The sequence below is a fragment of the Typopeltis vanoorti genome, chromosome 18, assembly GCF_054136105.1.
Source record: "Typopeltis vanoorti isolate ZY-2024b chromosome 18, IOZ_Tvanoo_1.0, whole genome shotgun sequence".
In the NCBI taxonomy this organism is placed as follows: domain Eukaryota; kingdom Metazoa; phylum Arthropoda; class Arachnida; order Uropygi; family Thelyphonidae; genus Typopeltis; species Typopeltis vanoorti.
The window spans coordinates 11,051,986-11,066,169 of NC_143566.1; the positions used below are offsets into that span (position 1 = coordinate 11,051,986).

A 14,184-nucleotide genomic window follows, 5' to 3' on the forward strand; every position below is an offset into this window, starting at 1 on the left:
ACAGCCATGGGCTGACCACTAACCCCCGCCCCCCAATCGCTAACTTCTACATGGAAACTTTTGAGCAAAGGGCTCTTGATTCCGCCATGCTAAGATCAACAGTCTGGCTTAGATATGTTGATGACGTGTTCGCGATCTGGCCACACGGGCAACAAATGCTAAAAACACATTCCTTAGCCACCTGAACAAACGCATACAAGTTCACCAACATGAACGCATACAATTTACCATCGAAATTGAAAATCAAAACTTGCTCCCGTTCTTAGACACACTAGTCACACGTCTTCCTTCACGGTCTACCGAAAACCAACACACACAGGCCAATACATACATGCTAATTCATACCACCACCCATCACAAAAATATGGAGTCATTAACACCCTTAAAAACAGAGCTACAACAATTTGCTCTAACCAGCAAGCCCTGAAACAAGAACTAAAAATCATCAGCGTACTGTGTACAGTATAATCATACATTAAAGGGTTATCAGAAAAAATCAACAGAATCCTACAACATTATAACCTCAATGCCACCTTCAAGCCACTCACCAAACTTAAAACCATATTCAGCTCCTCTAAGGATCCTCTCCTCCCATTGGCACATCCTGGAGTCTATTGCATCCGCTGCACCTGTAACTTACTGTATATTGGTGAAACAGGACGGACAATCCCTATATGTAAGAAAGAACACATTAAATGTAACCATTATGGTGAAGCAGGTCTCTCAAATCACACGCTCAACACCTTACACCAAATCAACTAGAAAAGCACACGCTCTTTACACCATACGAAAACCTGGTATGAAAGGAAATTTAAGGAAGCATGCGAAATCCTGATAAACCACCCAAATATCAACAACAAAGATGGCATGAAAATTCCAAGGATTTGGATGGCACACATTCAGCCTACCTAATATATATGATCCGGCATAAGTCAGGACTCTGGCCAATCTTCAGCTAGTATTAGAAACCATTCCATACCAACTGGATGGAATGTACATGTATAATCATGATGTTAATATATGTATATAGATAGATACATAGACTTGTTGTTGCGCCCAATGTATTTTTTCTACCAACAGATAACACTAATAATGGGACTCTAGCATTGATGTATAATTTTTTATTTTTTATTTTATTTTATTTTATTTTCCACCAGAGGTCAGGCCAACAATTGTTGTAGTGGTTGGTCAGTAACTTTAACAAACCAGTGTGATTGTAGTGTAGCTTGTTTTCTGTGTATATTGTGTATGCTCCAGAAGATGACCTTGACATAAGGTCAAATGTAGATTTTAGTTATATTAAACTAAAGTTTTTATTCAAACACAGTAGTTGTCTCCATAATTTTCAAAAATGTATTCAGATATCACTCCTGGGACTGGCTCCCACTGATGACACATGAAATCTCAATACAAGTCCCATAATACATGTCCATAAGGATAACACTCCTGGGACTGGCTCCCACTGATAAAACCTCAATAAAGGTCAAAATCGCTCTGGGTGGTGGCCCTTCTCATAATGCTTAGCATTATACATGTCCATAAGGATATGACCAGCCTGGTTGGCTGAGTGGTTATCCTCTCTCTGCCCAAGAAGCTGCTGGTTCGAATCCTGCCATGGACATGGATGTTTGTATCACTCCCAAAACCTGGTAAGGGAGGAAGTGACCATACAGTGTCTACGGATGTTAAAAGTGAAATTTTTATTTATTTATTTTTTTGTAAAGTTGTGCGCTTCGCATTATGGGATACTAAAGCAATTGAGGTGAAGTCATTAGTTGCTATATACAAATAGCTGAGTTGTGAAGTGACTTCGATAAAGTGTAAGCAAAAAGATGAAACCAAGAATATAGTTTCTTGGCATCTTTAATTTATAATATACCCAAGTGGAAAAAACTTTCAACATCTATCTCTAATCCAGAGTATTTTAATAATAAGGTGTAACACCTTTTGGCTACTTGTATATGAAGATATGACTTCTTCATTACTTCAACCTTGGTATCACCTCTGGATCTTGCTCCTACTGATTTAACCTCAATGAAGGTCGAAACTGGTCTGGGTAGTGACCCTTCTCATAATACATAGCATTATACATGTCTGTAAGGATATGTGCTTTGCGTTATGGGATACTAAGGCAGTTGAAATGAAGTCATTAGCCTCTATATATATACAAGTAGCCCATTCGTGACGTGACTTCATGTGCAAACTGCTTTCATTTGATAAAAGATGAAACCAAGAATTTCTTGGCATCTTTAATTTACAAATAAGTTCATTGTCCATTTCCCCATTTTGAAGTTTGCTCACATTACTGTACTTAAAGTTGCCTTCTATCAAGAAGTTTATCTTCATTAGAGGCCTGAAGTAACTTGCAAAAAAAACAAAGTTTGTTTGGTCTCAAACAAAGTTTCTGGACTAGGTAAAAATTAAAAAGTACAGATGTGTATATATAAATTAATTTTAAAAATAAATCCTAAAAATATGCCCACCCATGGCACTAATGTACTGTAGGTTTCTTTTTTTTTGAGTGGAAGCCTTTCAAAAAAAAGTTAAAAATAAAAAAAGATCTTGTATTTCTTATTTCATAGGAATGGGCCTGTTTTTGTAGTCTTTATTTGTGCTATGCTAATTATGTTCACATAGTACTTTTCTTGTTCTTTTGCAAGTTCAGTTTCCTTTCTTTTAATACGCCTTACCGTTTGTGGTTCCTGTCTTCAGTTCTACCAACATTGGGTTTTTTTTTTTTTCTTCCAGATGTTGAGTTGGAAAGAAACCCAGGTGAAAAGCAAAATGTAGGTGTTGATACACCCTGAATGCCTTAAAAATCTGAAATAGATCAATAATATTGGAGTCCTGCAGTAGGATGTTAGTCATAATGCATTCTTTACATTTAGCACTATCATGGTATCCTGCACACTCCTCAAGGATTTCTTGATGATGATAGTTTCTCGATTATTTTTAAGCAGATCAAGTTATTCTTTATTTAAAGAAGATGCTCATTGCTGACATCAGATATCTGATTTGCTATGGTATGTGTGTGTGTGTGTGTGTGTGTGTAGCAGAATTGATTCACTGGGTGTAATGAGTATGGGAAGGTTCTTATAGAGTAGATATGGATGGACTAGGAAAACTAGTACAAAGACATATTGGATAGGTCAGAGATCAATTTTCTGGTAACATTAGTCATTGCCAAGGCATGATTTTGAAATATTTCTCTTGGTCATCGGTATATTTTTTCAAGTATAGATTATTATTATTATTATGTTTCACCTCCAGGGAGTCCAAAGACTCATCGAGGGAGAGTGTGCCAACAGCATGGAACGATTGACCCCTTCCAACTACTAACCGCACTCAAACTTGTTTAAGTTTTTGTGTGAGCCATTAGTAGCACAGGCTCTATCAATCGACCAATCTTTGCTGGCTGAAAAATTTTGTTCTACTGGAAGTCACTAATTTATAATTTCTTGATGATATCTTCCTCAAATTTCTTAGAAAGTTGATACCTTTTGAATATGAACTTTTAGAAGTGTGAACATCAGTCATTTTTGAGAATTTTATCTTTGTTGAGAGGGGGGTTAGAATTGAAATAAGAGGTTATGAGTGAAGGGAAACCTGTGGAGTACTGAACGCATTGCAGACATATCACACAGAGTTTAATCAGAATAGTGACATAATTAATGGTCTATGCTGGTGCAGTTGTCCTACATAAGTCATAGATTGCTTATCTTAAACATTCCAGTGCATGTTAATACCATCACACTATCTCACTCACCTCAGTCATTGTCACTTTGTGAAGAAACTATGATGGACAGTGGCTAAACTTTCTAAAAAATGCTTAATCTACTTTAAAAAAATATGTATATATATATATATATATTTTTTTTTAACACATTCTGTTGGTATCTTCAGAGCTTAATTCAGAATTTTACTTTCATGCTATGATAGGTTTCACGGTATAAAAGAACACAGATGGTTAAGAAAATAACTATTTATTAACTTAAAAGCTAATATTTCGCTGGTCTTATATCCAGCATCTTCAGAGCACACAACACAAAGTTTGTTACAAAGGCAAGACAACCACAATCCGGTGTAACAGTGGGGACAGTATAAGTGATTGCAGCGTGCAACACAAGACTAAAGTCCTAATATGGCGCCATCTAGGTTAAAAAAAAAAAAACTCAAAGTTTTGAAATAGTACTCCAAATGATAAAAAATAAAAGTAATAAATATTAATTTGGTCTTAGGATGACTGTCTCCCAAATCTTTGGTAGATTTATACAGCCATACTTGTTAAGGTTTGGGGTATGTTTCAAGGCTTCTGTTGATTCCAGGAACAACCTCTCTGACTTGTAGAAGCTTCTGTGCTTTACTTTTGTTTCTTTCCAATTGATCCTGTGTGCAAGGGTATCCAGAGCATGGTCTGCCAGACCCGACTTACCATAGCGAAAGTGTCGGATATATTTTTTGTGTTCACTGAGGCGGATGTCCACATTTCTTCCTGTCTATCCGTAGTAGGCTTGATGGCAAGAACGGGGCACTTCATAGACACCAGGATGTGATAAAGGAGTGCATTTGTCCTTGGGTGAACGGATGAGAGTTGCTAATTTTTAATAGGTTTAAATACTGTGCGTAATTGGTGTTTGTTAAGCACCCTAGATATCTTTTCAGGTGTGCCTTTAATGTATGGGATGGTGATTGTTTTGTTGTAGTCTTCTGTGGTAGATAGAGGGGATTTATGGGTAGCATTTAGTATGTTATCTATTTTACGGGGATTATAACCATTGTTTAAGAAGGTTTGACGTAGGTGAGAAAGTTCAGCAGTGAGAGCACTGTCATTGGAACAGATTGCTCTAGCTCTATGGGTTAGTGTTTTTAAGATACCATATTGTTGAGAAGGGTGATGGTGTGATTGTTTGTGTAAGTATCTCCCTGTATGTGTGGGTTTTCTGTAAACAGAAAATGATAATGAACCTTCTGGAAGACGTGTGATCAGTGTGTCCAAGAAAGGCAGGCAGTCATTGGCTTCTAGTTCCATTGTAAAGTGAATTTTAGGATGCTGGCTTTACTTTCATGCATAATTCGGCATTTGACTTTGAGGCATGGTATACAGTAAGCATTAAAATATATAAAATAGCATTGTGTGATTTTAAAAAAAACACAAATTCTTAGCCATTCAACAAACCACTTATCTCAATGTTTATCAAAAGTTTTATTTTTTTTAAAAAAAAAAGAGAAGAAAAGAAATAATCATCTTTCTGGATGGGCATAAAGAAATTTCAATGAGTGTATTTTTTGATTTCCTGATGAGAGGGTAGAATATACATCTTTAATAACTTCATACAGTGACACTGAGATACATAATGCATTATATGGTATAGCAAAAAAAGAAAAAAAAAGGTACTGAACTTCAACACCCCCTCTTCAGTACACGAGCTGTGAGTTATGCCATTGAACTGCATGCACATTAATAGAAGAGCAAGTGTGTAGAGTCTATGGCATTACATTTAGCTCTAGCAATGGTCTTAATGTTGGAAGAAAAAGTGTTTGTTGTTGAACATTATTTTCATTCTGTAGTAGTTGAACAAACTACTACGTGTTTGTGAGCAGTTTGTTCATCCTTTCTGTAATCGTGTTGAGAGGTTCTGATGTTCCCTACTTCATTAAAGAGGGTGGTGTAACCATGACCAGTGAACGCTACATCGAAAATATGTTGGTGGCATTCACCCAGGATTTGCATAGGATGCGTCATACAAAAAACATTCCATTTTGTTCACAGGTATTCCAGTAGGATGGAGCAACCTGTCACACATCACGTGGTTCTACAGCCTATTTATCAGAACTCTTCTCCTGGAGGTTCACAGAATTCCCATACCCTTCACGTTCTTCTGATCTCACATCATTTGATGACTTTATTTAAGGTATGTTGAAGGAATAGATATTCCACCATGACCTGAATTCAAGCCGTGATGAAGTAAGGGATAAAATTACACAATATGTCCCAACCCTTGTTCTCCAAGATGATGGAAAACATTCGCATGCACTGTGAAACCTGTCTTGAAAGACAAGGTGCCCATTTTGAGCATGTAATCTGTAATGTAATTAGAGATTACAAATTACAATCTACTGTCATTAATGCTTTATTAACCCGTTTATTCCATAGCATATATCGTAGTTATTCATTACTTTTCTTTGTTCCACTTTAGATGAACTCTCCTGTGGTGAATATATAACTCTGCTTGATATGGATATTAAATGATAGCTAATAATATTCATAATTTTACATTTTAATAATACTTTGCCACTGACTACTGCAATAAGCATGTAGAAGAAATGTGTTTACTTCCAGATAGAACTGCACTGGAAGATACTAGAAGAATTGTTGGAGACAGTGCCTACATTCCTGACTCTCCCCAGGAATTATGCAACCGCATTTTTGTCACTTGCTACATGGGTACAAAGAATTCTTCTGAAATGACACAGAACCATGCTAACGAGTTGGCTACCCAGATTGGCAGGTTTGTATTAATTTGTAAATTTCAAGTAGTTTCAGACAATGTTTTGGCTGGTGCTCAGTTTTCAAATGATAAAACAAACATCATGCATGGTTCCAAACTGATGAAATTGTTAAATATGTTTTTTATATGCTTTATGTGTTTTATGATTTATACTTACTTATTTAACTGCTGATTAAATTAAAATCCTACCAGCTGCTCTATTGTTATGTCATTGCTTTCTCTATATTTTACTGCTTTATATCTTCCTATTCTATCTTTCTATCGCTATTTTACTTCTTCAGATATCGGGCCTAATATACTTATATCTAGGATTGTTTCCTCTTTGAATACTGGCAAATTTTTATAACGCTGCACCAGCCAGTATCCTATAGTAGAAAAGGTTCCTACTCAGGGAGACAATACTAGATTCTTAGCCGTTTTTACACAATACTTTACTTTAGTGCTGCTGTATAGATTCAGATTATTGCAGTCGTGACCAAAATCTATAATTATATTTACTTTCTAAATCCTTCCCGCCAAAATAGGTTCTATTTTTATAAGTGGTAGTTTGGAATCGTAATCAGACATGACTCAGGTTCAGGTAAATATGACAAGTTTATTGGAATATCTAAACAGAATACAAAATTCATACACTCAATTATGACTCAATACTAAATGAAACTCGAGTTAAGAGGTTAACATATTCTAAATTAATTAAAGTTCATAAAGCATGCGAAACACAATAACTGCATATTGGGATAGATAGCAAATGATATGTAACTTCATATCATTTGCTATCTTTAATATCTTTAAGTTAAACTAAAATTCCTTTCTGTAAAGCTATTCATAAGATAATATAAACAAACATTCTAATGTTACTCAGTTACTAAAATCCACAATTCTGATCTCATTAAGTTAATCCTATCACATACAATTACAAAAGATCTCTTCCAAACAATTAATCTTACTCTCTCACAAGAGGTTAACTTTCTAATTAGAGACTGTCCACAGAGTTCTTTAGAATACTGTTCTTAATTTCACATTCGCAAACAATCTTCTCTCTTCTAATGAATTTTATACACAAAATAGAGTAATTTTACCTTGCCGAACTTACCGCATCTTTCAGCACCACGTGTACGTCTGGTTACTTCTTGTCTATTGGCTGTTCCATACGGCAACGTAGGGGTTACGCTATCTTCATTCTTTCTGCCGAAAATGGACTTAAATCTTTGCGTTTCAGGAACAGCTCGATGGGACTTCTCAGCGACAGCTTGATTCTGCTAGGACTGGAAATTTTTACCTTCAGCTCTGCGTAGAATCCTTCTCCATTTTCAAGAAAGCCTGCTATCCAACATCTTATCTTAGCACAGACGCTTCATCCCCCTCCCTTTACGCGAACTCCCACTAACTTCTAAGCCACCAAACAGGAAAACGATATGACAAGAGAGATCCCCGATACGGTGCTCGTTCCCTTATATTCTTCGATAGAGCGCCCCCTTTTTCAGAGTCCCCTTTGCACACGGCCCATCTCTTTTCTCCCTTGGGTTCATCCCTTGCTTTCCCGACGCTGTTATGCTCTTGCATTCCCAGAATTCGCATCAAAGTACGTTCCGTGTATGCTACTGCTGCCAGCATTACGCTGTACACGTGTAGTTTTATACCTTCCAAGAATTATTATTTAGTAACTATTTGATGACTCACAGTTATTTTTACACAGCTTAAGTGAGGCTTAAATTAAATCAGATTATCCCTCTTTTAAGACATACTCTAAATAAAATCTTAATATGATCACAATAGCTTAAATATATGGTACATGAAATAAAGAATACAAATTTTATACATAAAGTGAAGGAAGGTTCACTTTTAATTTCAGTTGATGTGCAGGTATTTCTCTTTGTTGGTAAGTTCAATATGTTGGATTCTGAATGAATGATTTCTTTGCAAGATTCCTTCATTCAGGATCTAACAAAATCATATTCCTTCAAAGCTAATCCTTCCTGAGTTTATGCATTTGCTACCAGTAAATGGTTTTACTAAGACAAATCAGTTTGTTTTGGAAGAATCCTAAGGATCATTCATGTAAAATTCTTTAGTTATCACATAACCTAATAGGAAACTACCTCAAATTTCAGCTTGATAAATAGTTCTTGAATTAAATAGACAGAATCAGGACTAGAACCAGATAGCCAAAACTAGACTTGGCCGAACCTCTCTCTTTCATAATAGAATAAAGAATCCTTAGTGCCCACTTAATAAATAATGTTTTATGCATAGGTGTTGGGGTGCTTAAGGGTCAAAGCTGTATAACTGAGAGGAGACCTCCACATAGCCTTTAAAGGAATGCGGAGAACCGACCAGGGCTTCTGACCTAATGTCCAATCCTCACCTTCTCGTGGTGCACCCTGTTGGGTATCTACTTTGATACTGAACGAACGAGGATGGGCTGGCAATTTGGGATTTAGCCGACCAAATTGTATTCTTATTGGTTAAACCAAAATAAAAAATGATGGTACAACACGACAAAATTTCATGCCGGCTGGGGCGTCACCCAGTTAAACAAGGCCCCCGTTGTTTTCGCCAGGGAACCAGGGCGAACACCGAAAAGTCAGCTACTGGAACAAATCTGAAAACAAACCCCAACTCAACATCACCAGAGTTAAAGATCGGTACTATCAACGTAAGAAGCCTGAATGGCAAAGAAATGGAGCTAGCTGAGGAATTAGATAAGTACCAGATCGACATAATAGGGGTGACTGAAACAAAAAAGACCAAAACTGGTGAGATCTTTCTGAGCAATAAATACAAAATGTTATATTCAGGCAATGACAATCAAGGAAAAGAAGGAGTAGCCATAGTATTCAACACAAAATACGAGGCTAATCTTCTCGAATGGCAGTCAGTCTCAAGTAGAGTAATGTGGGCAAATATGAGAATGGGGAACTGGACAATGAGACTTATTTGTGCCTATGGTCCCACAGAAGGTTCTACTAAGGTAGAAGGGGAGGAATTTTTTGAGGCTTTAGAAAAAGCAACTGACACAATGAAAAAGGAAAAGTTGGTCCTTGTTGGGGATCTAAATAGTAGAGTAGGAAATGATTGTGAGACATACAAAAATATTTTGGGAAAATTTGGAGAAAAGAGCAAAGCTAATAATAATGGCAAATATCTGTTGGATTTCTGCTCAGGACATGGACTGGTTATTACTAACACCATGTTCCAACATAAAAATGTGCACAAATTCACATGGAGAGAAGAGGCTAGGAATAAGAAAAGTCTCATTGACTATGTTATTGTTGATAGTGATGTTTTCTCCCTGGTGCAGGACACCAGAGTGTACAGAGGATTTGAAATTGGAAGTGATCACTATTTAGTCTTGAGCAGGATAAAATTGAATTTCATATTGAAAAGAATGACATGTAAGAAAATTTTAAAGCGAATAAAAGTTGAGCAGCTCTCAGATGTGAACTGTAGACTAAAATACAGAAAGATTATTGAAAAGAAAATGAAAGAGTTTGAGAACAGGAATCAAACCTTGGAGATTCAGTGGCAAACTCTGAAGGAAACATTGATTGATTCTGCCAGAGAGGCATGTGGTGAGGTTGTGTGCAAGGATAAAAAAATCAGAACTCCCTGGTGGACACAGGAAGTTAAAGAGGCAGTGAAGGAAAAGAAGAAAGCATATCAAAAGTTCCTGGCAAATAAGTCAGCTTTTACTCTTACAGAATACAGAGACAAATGTAAGAAAGCTAAACAGTGGGTAAAACTAGCTAAACAAAAGTCATGGGAGGACTTTGGCAAGAATATAGAAAATAAATATCAAGAAGGTGGCAAAATATTCTGGAGGTTGTTGAAGAAGCTTAGGAATGGAGGAAAGAGTGCTGTAAAAGGAATTAGAGATGATAAAGGTGAAATGAAAACAAGAGAAAAAGATATCCTTGAAGTATGGAGTAATTACTTTGAAAAACTGCTAAATGAAACAAGCAGTGATGACACCACAGTGATAAAAAACACTGACCAGGCATGCAGTCAGGAATACATATCCATACTTGAAGTAGAAAAAGCCATCAAAGGCTTGAAATGTGGAAAGGCAGCAGGAGTAGATGATATTCGACCAGAAATGATGAAGTATGGTGGTATAAGAGTCTTACAGTGGCTGCACTGCATAGTTCAGAAAGCCTGGACAGAGGGACGAATTCCCGATGACTGGAGTAGAGCTCTCATAGTACCCATATATAAAAAGGGAAATAAAACTGAATGTGAGAATTACAGAGGTATTTCCCTACTGAGTGTTCCTGGCAAGATCTATGCAAGTATACTTGAGAAACGGTTGAGAAGAATTGTAGAAGAAAAGCTTGGTGAAGAACAAGCTGGATTCAGGCCAAATAGAGGCTGTCAGGATCAGATCTTCACTTTACGACAAATAGTCGAGAAAGCATGGGAATATAACAAAGATCTGTATTTAAGTTTTGTCGATTTGGAAAAGGCATATGACAAGGTGCCAAGAGAGAAGCTATTCAATACGCTGCAGTTATATGGTGTCAATGGGGCATTATATCAAGCTATACTTAGTCTTTATTTGAGTTGTGAGTCAGCAGTTAGAATTGAAGGAAGTACAGGAAGATGGTTTAATGTTAAATCTGGTGTGAGACAGGGATGTACATTGTCCCCTCTGTTATTCATTATCTATATGGATCACATTATGAAGGAATGTGGTATTAAACCTGATATCAAAATTGGAGATGTTAATGTCAGCTCTTTGCTTTATGCGGATGATGTTATACTTCTAAATAAATCCGCTACAAGTCTGCAAGATTCTCTGACTAAATTGAATAGCTGTTGTAATAGATATGGTATGAAGGTCAGCAATAAAAAGACAAAGACAATGAAAATAGGCAGAATCATTGAAAATGTCAACTGTGTTGTGAATGGAGAACCTGTGGAACAAGTAAAACATTTCAGCTACTTAGGAACAATTTTTACTGAAGATGGTAAACTAAATATAGAAATAGACAACAGAATCAGCAAAGCTGGTATCGTGGGAAGTCAATTGAATAATTTCATATGGAATAAGAAAGAAATTAGTCGGAACACTAAATTAGCTGTATACAAGACTGTGTTCAAGCTAATTTTAACTTATGGATCTGAGAGCTGGGTCAGAAGTAAAACACTTGACCAAAGACTAGAGACCGCAGATATGAGAGTCCTGAGAAAGATTATAGGCGTGAACAGATGGCATCAATGGCAATATCATATTAAAAATGAGGATATTAGGAAAGAACTTGACATTGTCAGCATCCAGGAATGCGTTAGCAGAGCTAATCTCAGATGGTATGGTCACTTAAATAGAATGGGAGAGGAAAGATTAGCAAAACAAGTGCCAGGTTTCTGTGCCAAGTTGGCAGGAAAACGACCCAGAGGAAGACCAAGATATAGGTGGATTGATACGGTACAAAGTGCCTTAGACGATAGAAATATAAGATCTGATAATGTTGGAGTCTTGACAAGTAACAGACTGATTTGGAGGAAAATTGTAGATAGGAAGTTAGTAATGATATAATTTTTTCATGTAGTACTGTCATATCCTGTACACCCCTTGAGGGTACATAGCAGGAATTTGATGATGATGATGATGCATAGGTGTTTATGAATGTCATTTTTGATGCTTCCAAACCTCAAAAACCAACCCAAAAAATTCATCATCATCATCAAATTCCCGATTGTAAGGGGGGGGGGGGGACGGATTATGATAGTATTACATGAAAAGTTACACCATTACTAACATCCAATCAGCAATTTTCCACTAAATTAATCTGTTACTACCATGACTCCAGCAATATCAGATTTTATGTCTCTGTCTTCTAAAGCACTTTTTACTATGTGAATCTGCCTACATCTTGGTCTTCCTCTGGGACTTTTTCTTGTCAACTTGACAAAGAACATTTGTTTTGCTATCTTTGCTGTGACATTCTGTTTAAGTGTCTAAACCAGTGCTTTCCAAACTTTTCATGTTGGTGACACACTTTTTAGACAAACATAATTTTGCGGCACAGTAATTCAGTCTGATGTGCCTCTCATGGGTCATGTGGTCCGTATTAATGCAGACCGTTCAACAGTTGATTCTTGCATAGTTTCCTCTATAGTCGATACATTTTGTTCATCACAAACGTCACCTTCAGCTTTTCTTTTATTAATTAGAAACTTATCCATTTTATGGGTAATTCAACACCAATTTGATAAATAAAACTGTGCGAATTTATTGTAAAGCTTTAACAGTAACTAAACATAAAATACAAGCACCAGCTCTTCGTTTATTCATGTTGCAGTTAGAATAAACATCAATAATAACATTTGTATGAATAAGTGGTGTGCTTTATTTTTATTGGTCGAACGATAATAAGAACCGAGTGACTACTACGTGATAAAACTGCAGGGATGACTTCAGCTGCATTTATTCTCCATTATTTATCGAAATATATTGATATGAAATATTCATAAAGGTTAAAAATAATTAAAAGATAGTTTGTATATATAATTTTGACAGCGCTAACTAAAAGTCGTACCGGTACTTTGCGAAATGGATTCCACTGTGGAAATTTTCAGCAATTATTCTGTTTAACGCTTTATGTTTGCGCGATACACCTTCACACTGCAGCCAACACACAGTTTGGGAAGCTCTGGTCTAAACCATCTGAGATTAGCTCAATTAGAATGTTCCTGAACACTAACAATGGCAGGTTCTTTCCTAATATCCTCATGTATAATATGATATTGCCATTGATGCCACTTGTTCACTCCCTTAATCTTTCTCAGAACTCTCATATTTGTGGTCTCCATTCTTTGGTCGAGTATTTTATTTCTAACCCAGCTCTCAGATTCATAAGTTAAAATTGGTTTGAAAACTGTTGTATACAGCTAATTTAGTGTTTTGACTAATTTCTTTCTTATTCCATATAAATTTATTCAGCTGACTTCCTACCATACCAGTTTTACTAATTCTCTTGTCTGTTACCATATGAGAATTTTCTTCTTGGCACCTTGTCATATTCCCAAGATTTCTCACCTATTTGTCTTAAAGTGAAAATTTGACCTTGAAAACTTCTGTGTGGCCTGAAATCCAGCTTGTTCTTCATCAGGCTTTCCTCTATATACTACTTGTATATAGTGGCTAATGACTTCACATCACTTGCCTTCATATATATCCCATAATGCAAAGCAGACACCCTTTTGGACATGTAAAATACTCTGCGTAATGGGAAGGGTCACTACCCAGACTGGTTTCGACCTTTATTGAGGTCTTCTCAGTGGGAGCCAGACCCAGGAGAGATACCAACGTTGAAGTAATGCAGAAGTCATATATATCTCCTATGCAAGTAGGCTAAAGGTGCTAGACTTTATGAATAAAAATCCTCTGGGTGTGAGAAAGATGGTGAAAGTTTTTTTACCTTACTTCTATTATACATTAAAGATACCATTAAAGTATATACAGTTACACCCTGAGTTACGTAAGTAATGCGTTCTGTAAACCTTTACGTAAGTCGAATTTGTAAATTACATACAATAAAATGTTCAATGGTTACTCATATCGCTGTCTTACATTAATTTTTTTGCCATTCCATTTTTAATATTTTTCATTTTTGGGGTGATTAAAAAAATTCAATTATAAAAAAAATTATCAATTGTATTTGAATAATATATA

The 14,184-nt window shown here is 36.2% G+C and overlaps 1 protein-coding gene across 1 annotated transcript in view; it reads left to right on the plus strand.

Moving 5' to 3' along the window:
* Positions 1–14,184, plus strand: part of Nadsyn (NAD synthetase) — a 396,250-nt gene that overhangs the window by 201,073 nt on the left and 180,993 nt on the right. Inside the window, exon 13 of the mRNA XM_090408625.1 lies at positions 6,341–6,509. Coding sequence (XP_090264751.1) covers positions 6,341–6,509 — 169 coding nt within the window. The remainder of the gene's footprint in view (positions 1–6,340; positions 6,510–14,184) is intronic.